The 10,910-nt window shown below is 57.2% G+C and overlaps 2 protein-coding genes across 2 annotated transcripts; one reads left to right on the top strand and one right to left on the bottom strand.

Moving 5' to 3' along the window:
- Positions 1-3,782: 3,782 nt before the first annotated feature.
- On the top strand, positions 3,783-6,767 carry GUCA2B (guanylate cyclase activator 2B). Its single transcript, XM_027570164.1, has 3 exons — positions 3,783-3,904; positions 4,969-5,155; positions 5,858-6,767. The coding sequence occupies exons 1-3, from the start codon at positions 3,821-3,823 to the stop codon at positions 5,917-5,919; spliced, it is 333 nt and encodes a 110-aa protein (XP_027425965.1). The 5' UTR covers positions 3,783-3,820; the 3' UTR covers positions 5,920-6,767.
- A 2,667-nt stretch (positions 6,768-9,434) lies between these two features.
- On the bottom strand, positions 9,435-10,910 carry GUCA2A (guanylate cyclase activator 2A). Its single transcript, XM_027570806.2, has 3 exons — positions 10,783-10,910; positions 10,087-10,282; positions 9,435-9,697 (listed from the first exon to the last, which is right to left on the bottom strand). Exons 1-3 carry the CDS (start codon positions 10,855-10,857, stop codon positions 9,633-9,635), a joined length of 336 nt encoding a protein of 111 aa, XP_027426607.1. The 5' UTR covers positions 10,858-10,910; the 3' UTR covers positions 9,435-9,632.

Genomic DNA, 10,910 nt, shown 5'->3' on the forward strand with positions numbered 1-10,910 from the left:
AAGATGATTTTTCAGATATGATTAACATTTATAATCAGCAGACTTTGAGTGAATAATGTGGATGGGCTTCACCCAATTAGTTGAAGGCCTTAAGAGCAAAGACTGCGGTTTCCCAAAGAGGAAATTCTGCCCCAAGATCGCAACATAAAGACCCTATCTGCCTTTGCCACCTGCTGGCCTGCCTTATAGGTCTAAGACTCAAGAATGCAACATCAACTCTTACCTGAATTTCCAGCCCACCAGTCTGCACTCTGCCCTACAGATTTCAGACTTGCCAGCCCCACAATTAAATAAGCCAATTTCTTAAAATAAATCTAATGATAGGTAGGTAGAAGAAAGGAAGGAATGATGAGATATAAATTATATATATGTAAAATCATCAGGGAGTATATGATTCATTGAGTTCTGACACTGGATTGAGGGAGTGACTGGATGGAAGAGAGGAGATGTCCCAAGACAGAACCATAATAGGGCACTGCTACATTTGGAGGTAAGGCAGAGAGGCAGGAGGAGAAGGAGCAGTCGTAGATAGAGCCCAGTTCGAGAGTTGTGTCTTCAAAGCCAAATGAAGAAGGTGTTTCAGAAACCAGCGCGTGATTACGTGGGTCAAAGGCTGTAGTTAGCTCTGGTAAGATGAAGACCGAGAACTGGCCCCCTGGGTTTGGCAACATGGAAGTGGCTGGTGACCTTGACAAGATCAATTTTGGGAAAGTAGCCAATGTTAGATATATTCTACATTGGTTTTTTTCCTCTGGAAAATTCTGACTAATACAAGGCTGTTGTAATAATCCATGAAATCAATGATCAGTGATGATAGCTTGGACCTTGGGTAGCAGTGGAGATGGTGAGTCATGGTTAAAGTCTAGAAATATTTTAAAGGTAGAGCCAAACGGATTTGCCAATGAATTGAATTTGGCAAATTAAAAAAAAAAAAAAGGCATCAAGAGCGACTCTCAGATTTTCGGCCTGAGCAACTGTGTGACTATTTGTACTATTGACCGTTATGGGAGATGCTGAGCTGGTAAACAAAGGAGTCTGGAATTGAGGGGAGAGGTCAGGTCAGGGGGAGAATCAGGAACCCATGGCATTGAAAGTCCCTGGGACGGGATAAGATCACTGGTGACCAGACACAGAAGAGTGGTCCCAGGACTGAGCGCTGGAGCCCCTGGGGCATTCTGAGTTCTAGAGGTCAAAAAGAGAAGGGACAGGCGCCTGGGTGGCTCAGTGGGTTAAGCGACTGCCTTCGGCTCAGGCCATGATCCTGGAGTCCCGGGATCGAGTCCCGCATCGGGCTCCCTGCTCAGCAGGGAGTCTGCTTCTCCCTCTGACCCTCTTCCCTCTCGTGCTGTCTGTCTCTCATTCTCTCTCTCTCAAATAAATAAATAAAATCTTTAAAAAAATAAAAAAAAAGAGAGAGAGAGAGAGAAGGGACAACCCACAGAGAAGCCCAAGGAGATGAGCCAATGAGATTGGAGAGCGTGCGTCCCAGAAGGCATGTGGAGAAAATGCTTTATTCCAAGAGAAACAGAGTGGTCGGCGGTGACAAATGCTGGTCGGGAAGTGGTCCATTTAGGCGCAGGGAGGGTCACAAGTGCTGGGGCTCTGCGGTGGTGGGCCCTGGGCAGGGAACCAGGTTCGGAGAGAGGAACGCCCGAACACGCGCGCACACACACACACACACACACACACACACACACACACACACAGGCGAACGGTCACTCACTCTACTGTGGCGTTTGAAGCTTCCACACAGAGACCAGAATCCAGGCTGGTGTGATGGTCAGAGGAATGTCAGAGCTCCCTGGGAAACATCAGAGCACCCTGGCTGAACGGGGGCGGCAGCGTGGGTTTACACCTGTGACTCAGTTTTGATGGATGGTGAGTCATTCATGAAGTGATTAGGAGGAGCTGGGCCGAAATAGGAATTTGAGTCACGTTAGGCAGATAGGGAAGTCACAACTTATTCCCAGGAAAAGAGTAACACACGACGGGCTGGAGGGGCCGGAAGGCAGAGAGAGAAAGAGGGGCCTCCAGACCCTGTGGGTTCGTTCCTCTCCCTTCCTGGAGGGCCAATGGGCCTGAGCTTGCTCTGGTTGAAAGAGCAAGGATGTGGGAGTTAAAGATTAGAACTGTTCAGCTGCAGGTTCAGAAACGGGGCTTGTCACGGAGAAGGAGAGGCAGAGGCACCTCCACGGACTGCGTGGCCGCCATGGACAGATGCTAGCTGGAGAAATGGTCAGCTTGGGATCAGGGAGAGTCACGGGCTCCCCTGGGACGGGCCTGGTTAGTGTTTCCTCACAACAACCACTACAAAACTGTCGATGATTTCCTCCACTTCCTGATGAAGAAACAGAGGCTCAGAGAAGCTACATAAGTTACTCAAAGCCACACGGTTGAGAAGCGCTGAGATCTTTGTGCCTCGAAGGCCCAGGTTCCTTTTTCAGTCAGCTGAACAGATGCAAGAATTCCAGAGACAAAGCCTGCTGCCTCCTCTTACTCACATAGTGCTTGACCTGGTTGGGCCTTGGGTTACTTGTCTGGAAAAGGGAGACCACCATTACACCTCTCCTAGGGGATTAGATGGAATCACTCTCACATGCGTGAGCACTGCGTTTAGCTTGCTCGTGGTGCATGCTCAAGAAATGAAAGCTATTGTTACTGATGATTATTTTCAGTTTACAGGTGGAAAAGCATGGAAGGGTCCATTAATTCCTTCACACTCTAGAGTAAAGGCTGAAGTCTGGATTCAAAGACAGAGGAAATGCCAAAGCTCGCCCAAGCCCTTTTCCAGCCATCCCAAGATAAGAAAAAGGGGGTTATGGGCATTTCAGGCAGGTGGAATGCATCAGCAAAAGTGTGGGCAAGTAGGGTATTAGGGCGTGTGACGATGTCAAATTTTAGCTAAGGGTTGGAGAGTGAGCCTTGCTGGGCCATCTGGGCCTCAATTTAATGTCATGAGTGGGGTGCCTGTCACATGCCAGGCTCCCTGTCCAGCAGAGGTGAGCCCTGGCTGGAGCACTGTTTACAGCTGCCGGGTGGCAGTGGTGATAACGCCCTTGGGGACTTTGCCCTCTTCTCTGCAATTGACGATCAGCCACTGGGGTAGTGGGTTAGGCATTGCCTAGAGAGAGATTAAGGAGCTCGAGTTACCGGGGAACTCAAGTAGGCCTGGCCCGCCATCCTCACAGCAACCTCCCACGGTAGGTTCTGTCATTATGCCCACTTGATGGGAGAGCAAAACAGGATCAGTCGGAGTTGGTGTGACTTGTCCAAACTCACACAGCGGCAGAAGGACCAGGATTTGAGCCCACGTCCATCTGTCTCCAAGGCTGTGGAGAAAGGACCATGGGCTGACCTGAATCAAAGACACTCAAGTCCCTACTCTGCCATCGACTAGGTTGGTGACCTGGGGCAAGTTACTTCATCTCTTGAGCCCCCCTTTCCCTGTCTGTAGAATGGTCTCTGCATCCTTCCACTTGAATAGGTGTCTTCTGGAGCTGAGGTTGAGTGGTGTGTCCACGGCCCTCCCAGAGAGCCTCCCTCCGCCCAGGTGCCTGCCACACAGTGTCTTCTTCCTATGTAGAGGAAGTTCTGGGCTTCCTTTGTAGCCGAGGCTCTGGGCCTCCCTGCCCTTAATCACCCCTAGCCCCCTTCCTGGGAATGGGCTTGGGGCCTGTTGAAGAGCCATCCAGCTGTCAACCCCACCCCAGCTGGCCAGTTAATGAGTGATCAGGGCACTGGCGCGGCCTATAAAGAGTTCCTCACGGGGGAAGTGGGTTGGAGTCGGTGGACAGCGGCAGTAGGCTACAGACGGAGCAAGATGCACGGCAGCCTGGTGTCAGGGCTGCTGCCTGCGGTGGTCCTCCTCCTGCTGTTGCAGGACACACACTCAGTCTACATTCAGGTGAGTCCCTCCGGCCACGGGCCCTTTGCCTGAAGGTCCCCGGGGGGGAGGCTGGGCTGGAGAGGGAACGCTGGGAAATTCATGGGATACAGGGGAGCAAGGGCCCAAGGCTCACCCTAACACCTAATCACAACCCAGGGACCAAGACAGCTGGTGGCTGGGGGCAGCCAGAGTGCCAATGGCAATGACAATGGTGATGATAGCAATAATAAACCTCCGTAGTCAGCACTGCCCTCTCAGAAGGCAGGTCCTGGTCAGAGGTCAGAAGCTGGAACAAGATGTGGTCCCCGCCCTTAAGGAGCCGCAGAGAAGAGGGGTCTTCCCCCAGCTCTCTACATTCACCCACGTACGGGTGAATGGGGGATAGTCACCAGAAAAAGTTTCCCTGGCAAGTGACTGAGCTGACCTTGCAGGCTGAGCAGGAGGCAGCCAGGCACAGAGGATGTAGACTGCTCGGGCAGAGGGCACAGTCTACACAAAGGCTCAGAGCGAAGACAGCAGAGGGCCCGGGGCTCCTAACAGGCCTGCCTGTGGGGTGGCAAGATGGCACTGGCCAGCAAGGATGGGGAAGTCTGTGGCCCCGAGTATCCGTCACATTCCTGACTCTCGGTGGGACCTCCTTGTCAGGGGTGGAGGAGAGGCAGCTTCCCCGGGCAGCCCTAGCCTTAGAACCAGCCAGCTTGGGGGTGGTGACTTTGCCATGTCAGTTCAGGGGTGATCACCCTGTTCCTGAGTGTGGCCCCGGTGCCAGGCACTAGGGAGGCTCATTCGTCAGATGAGGCTCCAAGTGCAACAGATACAGGCGGCCAATTGCGAAGAGTTGGGATTTGAACTGGGGTTCACTGGTCTCCAAAGCTCATACCTTGAATCACTTGCTCCCCAGCCTCGCTGCAACCTCATGTGCAGTTACTGGGGGCCTGTGGCACCAGCTCCCTCCTCCCAGACCGTCCCCCCTCCCAGGACCCTCCGTGAGAACAGGGAAGGCTCTGCAGAGCCCGAGGAGCTCTGGCGTCCTGGCCCAGGTTTTCTTACCCTCTCATCTCCTGTCCCCTCCGGCCCCCTAGTACCAAGGCTTCCAGGTCCAGCTGGAATCAGTGAAGAAGCTGAGTGACCTGGAGGGGCGGTGGGGGCCCAGATCCTACCCCCAGACCCAGAGCCTCGTGCCCTCCGTGTGTCACCACCCGGCCCTGCCGCCGGACCTCCAGCCGGTCTGCGCATCCAAGGAAGCTGACAGCGTCTTCGAGGACTTGAGTGAGTATCCCCACCCCTGCAGAGCTTCCTGCCCCTCGCTCTCTCTCCTCCCCACCCCCCAGCTCTGCCACTTCATGTTCCTTCTAGTAAGCACCCAGTGGCTGGGACAGGGAGAGTCAAGAAGCTCAGCCTCTGGCCTTCACTGTCTGGGCACTGCAAGTCAGGCACGCCAGGACCCCCCCCCCCTCGGTCCCCAGCACCCCGGACCATTGATCATCCTAGCGGACTTCAAAGATGGGAGGGAAAGGAGCCCTGGGCCAGGGTCCCGTAAGCAAGGACTGGAATACGGGGGGGCACGGGGGAAGCACAGGGGACCGAGGAGAGATGGCTCACGGCTGGGGTGGCATAAGGGGTCTGAAAGGGTTCCCAGAGGAGGTGACATCTAAGCTGAAACATGAGGGAGGAAGCAGAGCTGGCCAGCGAATGTGGCACCCTCAAAGTGTCCAGCCCCCTGTCCCCCCAAGAGAGCCAACAGGAATATCCCCGGCCCCAAGGGTGTAAGGGGCTGGCCCAGGCCCAGAGAGGCAGGGAGGCCTGGGACTCTCCCCTGAGCCGCCCTCGGCTCCTGAAGCGTCAGGCTCCTGACCTGTGAGAGAGATGCCTGTGCTAGACCTCCCCCACCCGCCCAGCCCCTGGAGATGCAGCTCCCCGGCGCCCCAGTGCCTCACGGTCAGCTGCTGACCAGATTTCTCCCCTGCCCAGAGAGCATCGCTAAGGACAACTGCGAGCTGTGTGTGAATGTCGCCTGCACTGGCTGCCTCTGAGGGGGCTGGCTGCCCTGAGCCCACCCGGACACCGCCCCCAGCCCGCTGCCTTCCCAGCCTGCAGCCCCCACCGCCCCACTCCACCCCCGCCGCCCTGTCCGAGCCCCAGTGGGGCGCCTGAGCACATCAGCACCACCGGCCAGAGGCCCGAGCGGCTGAACGTGGCACGAAGCCGTTGGACACATGGTTGGAGGGGAGTTTGGTCCCTGAGGTAGCCCTGTTGCCCAATAAAGATGCCCCACCTACCTAGAGCCGGAGTCGGGAGACCCTGTGTCCATCCCCGGGAGCCCCGGGCAGAGGTGCTTGGGAAGCTGAGTGCGTGAGGAGAAAGGCTGATCTCGGGATACAGTCAGGAGCTTCCCAGTTTCCAGCACCTGCAGAGTTGGGTCAGCAAGCCCCATTTCATAGAGGAGGAGGGACGCTGACGGGGGAGGGGGTTGTGGAATGAGTCCTGCCAGATCACAGAGCTAAGGCGCTGCAGAGCGACCGCGACCATCTAAGCCTGCAAGCCGAGCCCTAGGCCTGGCCCAGCGACAGAGCCAGAGCTGCTCTGCTTCCCCTGGGAGGTGGGGCTGCCCCGTGGGTGGGCGCAGGGAAGAACCACGTGGTGCGCCCTCCCCAGGCCGGGTGTCGGGGCTCCTGAGAGGATGGGCCTGGGCCTTCGCCCTTACCTTCCTGAGCGCCCTCCCTTCTCAGGCTCCCCAGGACCATCTGGCCAGCTCCAGACCTTTCCTCCCTCTCTCCATCCTGGCAGCCCTGAGGAATAATAATAACAATAATAACCGATGTCAGGGCACCTGGGTGGCCCAGTTGGTTGTGCTTCTACCTTCGGCTCAGGTCATTATCCCGGGGTCCTGGGATGAGTCCTGGGTCGTGCTCCCCTCTTAGCAGGGAATCTGCTTCTCTCCATCTCACTGCCCCTCCTTGTGTGCTCTCACTCGCTCTCTCTCCCTCTCACAAATAAATCAAATTTTTAAAAAAATTAAAAGTCTATGGAGCCTTTGCTGTACCCTAGACCCTATTCTAAACTCACTGAGTCCTCGAAAGGGTCTAATGAAGCAGGTACTGTTCAATAACCACTCCACTTTACAAATATAGAGACCCAGCTACAGAGAGAGAACGAACCAGTCCAGGATCACAGGCTCAGCAAAGTGGCAAAATGGGCTTCTTCCCAGGCAGGCTGGGCCAGAGCCCACACTCTGAACCACCATGTTACTGCCCCCCCGCCGTGGTTTGGGCCACACCGATGATGCCTAACAGAGGGGCCCCTGCGTTCTCACAGCTGCGGCCAACTCCTGGGCCTTTCCACAGGCTGGGCTCCTCCACAGCCGCTGTCCCGGGCAGCCAGAGAGGAGAGCCAGGCACAAAGGGGCCGTGGTCTCTGAAGTCCGCTCCCCCAGGGCCAAGGCCATGGCGAACTGCCCCAGACCAGCCGCCGCTCCCGGCTGCCCAGTTCTGCTCATGAGCTCTGCAGCCTCCCACTCCGACAGGCCACAGACCCCAGAGCTCTAGTTCCTTCCTCTCCCTCGCCCCGCAGACCAGGCTGGCTGGCACCTTCACGGTCCTCCCGCGTCTCTCGGGCCAGCATGCCAGCGGAACACAGCAGCACGGCCCCAAGGGGGCCCCTTAGCCTTCTGTGGATCCCTAGTGCCCCCTCTCATGTCTAAACTGAGCCCCAGCACCAGCTGGTCTCAGCTCCCACTGCCCCCCTCAGCTATGCTGGGTCCCCGCCTGCTGGGGAGGAGGCAGGGAAGAGAACTGTGTCTGACGGAGCACGAGTGCCCGGCTCAGGCTGAGCCACCTACACAGAAATAGTAACAGCAGCACCAGCAGAGGGCCCACTATGGGCTCAGCAGGGCTCTACGAGCTTTTCCTGTGTTGCCTCATTTAATCCTCGCTCAACCCTACAAAATAGGGATTCTTGTCATCCCCGTTTCACAGACTAGGAGCCTGAGGGGAGAAGAGGCTGAGTGCTGGCCACAGTCACACAGCTGGTAACAGGCAGAGCCAGGATCCAGCCCCAGAGTCCAGGTCCAGGGTGGGAGCACTGAATGACCCCATCCTACCCTGCACCTCATCAAATCCCCCTGCAACCCTGGGCGGTGGGGTCTGTTAGCATCCCCATTTTCGGATAAGGAAACCAAGTCTCAGAGAGGGGTTCACAACTTGTAAGTAACATGGGCAGGTTCAAACCCAGCCCTATGTGCCTCCCAGGACCCCCCACCTTGTCCAGACCGGACCCTTCCAGGGCCTCGGACCTTCGCCATTCAGCACCTACTCCACCTTCTGGAATGCCCTCTGCCTCCCTACCTCCAGATTGGTTTTGATTGTCCATCCACCCCAATGCACATCCTAAGCACTAATGCAAATGCCTGCCTCCCCTCCCCCTTCACAAAGCCTCTCCTGACCTGGCCCTAAGGACACCTCACCCTCTGAATTCTGCAGCCCAAGGAATTCTGCCTGAATCACCCTGTGGCACTTCCCCTCCACCCAACTCCCCAAGAAATGCCCTGGTCACCTCCTCTTTTCCCATTCCCTCTAACTTTGCTAACAAGCAGCCCTCCTTGCCTCACCTCCTTGCCCCTGTCTGAACCAGTGTCAGCTTGACCCTCTTTCCCCATCTTCTGGTTTGTTTTTACCATTTACTGATTCTCTGCACACGGCCTGAACTTGATGTGCGTGACATACACATTTGCAGCATTATTTCACCCAGCCTGGCAGGCAGCTACTCTCACAGTCCCAGTTTCACAGGGGAGGACACTGAGGCACAGAGAGGGAGAGTATATGCAAGACCCGAGGCCGGCCTGTGTAGCTCTGGCTTCCCCCCGCCCTGGGTCTTATCCTCAGGCAGGTGTGGTGGGTTTTACCTGCTCTGGGGGTCACAGAAGCCAGTACAGTCCAGCGGGGCTGATCAAAGTGCCCACAGAGCGCTGGGGACAGACTGGGAGCACGCAGACTCCTGCGAGGGGGAGGCTTCGGAGGAGAGGCCATGGGAGCACAGCCTTGGGGCCTCCGTAGGAGTTTCTCAGGCCAGGAGTGTGGGAAGAGGAGCAGAGCACAGGTGAGGGGAGCTGAGGAAGTGGTGAGGGCTGGGGCTGGAGGTGTGGTCCCCTCGGGGAGGGCAGGAAGCTACACTGCCGTGGGGGGTGGGGGGCCAGGACCTGGGGGACCTTGAACACTCCAGAGCCGGGGCCCAGTCTCATGGCCGCTCCAGCTATATGTGGGACACCCGAGCGGGCACAGACTCCTGTGCTCACTCATGGCGTAGCGGCTCTGGTGTTCTCCCCCACCCGGCGCAGATGGGAAGGAAAAGCAGAGGTTCCCCCCCCCTCCCAGGGGTGGTCTGGAGGTTGAGGTCCCCTGGGTGCCTGTGTGTGGTGGCAACCCCAGGGGGGTGGCAGCTTAATAGGGGGAGGCACACACTAAACTCTGAGCTTGCCGGGGCGGGGCAGGCATCCTTACAAAGCTGGCTGATCATCAGTCCACTCACAAATGAAAGCAGGAAGGAAGCGACACCAGGAGGACTCTGGCAACTGGTTTATTAGCTGAGGGCTGCAGTGGATCTTGGGAAGCGCCGGCAACTCGGATGGGTCAGGGGCTGGGCCTCCCCAGGCCGCCCCAGGCCACCCCCTCTTCACTCCTCCCCTGGAGGCCCGGCCGAGCTGCTGCCGTAGTGGGAGCATCCCGCAGGGGAGGGCCAGGAGGCCTGTGTCCTAGCATCCGGCACAGGCCGCGAAGGCACAGATCTCGCACGATCTCGGGTCCTCGGCGATGGCCTCTGCGCAGGAGAGATGGGGTGCCGAGAGAGTCAGAGCCCCTCCTTCCCTTGCGCCAGAGCTTGGACGTCTGCCACTGAGGCCCCAGGACAAAACCAGGCCTGTCCCCTCCCACCCGCCGGTCTTTTCGCCCCCAACAGGTAACGCTCAAGCCAGCCAGAGTGGGGATTCCACCCAGAAGGAGCAAGAGCTAGGGCCACAGGGCCCGCGGCGCAGAACTACCAACCAACATCGGTCAGAGCGAGGATCTTTCAAAAGTAAGCTTCGCCAATTACAACTTAGAACCACTTCCAGCAGGTTCAGCAGACCCACCAATCAGAGCACACCTCCTCCTCCCGGGCCACCAATCAGGGAGTTCCCAGGCCCCACCCACCAGAGAGAGGCTACTCACCCAGCCTATGGAGGATCTCCCGGGCATCGGTCTCCTTGCAGAGAGGCTTGAGTTCTTCCGGAAACTTCAGGTGGCTGCAGACTTGGGGAACCACGGGCCCACCACTCTTCCTGCTCTTCCAGGTGCTGGATTCTTGGAGCTCCCGGAGGTCCTTGAGCTTCTTCACCGACTCCAGAGGAAAAGAGAACTTTCCATCCTGAGAGACACATGTCCAGAGTGTGAGGTCAGGCTGCAGCCTGCCCCAGGATGTCCGCATGATTTCCAAGACCCAGGCCGGGGCTCTGGCTGAGGGCAGGACTGAGGAGTAAGGTCTGGAATTGAATCTAGCTCCTTCACTTCCCAGCCATGTGCCTAGGGCCAGTTACAGAACTTCTCTGAGGCTGTTATCCAGCTCCGAAAAATGGGACTAATCTTATTTTCGCAGGGTGAGCGTGGGGCCTCACTTGAGGAGCCTGGCTCATGGCAAGCACTCAGTAAATTGGCTAATCACCTCCTTTCCCAAATGGTTCTCTTCTCTCCTCCAAGTTTGAAGGGGAAGGGGTATGGGGCAGGGCTGAGAGAAGGGTTCCTGGGTAAGTGCCACACCTGAGACACACCCTCTGCTCCAGCCCTAAGGAGGGAGTGCTCTCTCCAGGGACAGGCCCTGGGCACTGGGGAGCAGAGAGTCAGCTGGGCCAGGGGAGGGACAGGATTTACCTGCACGGTGACTCCCCCTGCCAGGACAGCCCAGGTCCCAAGGAGGCACAGTGCAGAGAGCAGGAAGGTATTCATAGCAGCAGCGCCCAAGAGGGAGGAACCATTGGTTCTGGAAGCCCGAGGGAACA

The sequence above is a fragment of the Zalophus californianus genome, chromosome 4 (genome assembly GCF_009762305.2).
Source record: "Zalophus californianus isolate mZalCal1 chromosome 4, mZalCal1.pri.v2, whole genome shotgun sequence".
NCBI classification, from domain to species: Eukaryota; Metazoa; Chordata; class Mammalia; order Carnivora; family Otariidae; genus Zalophus; species Zalophus californianus.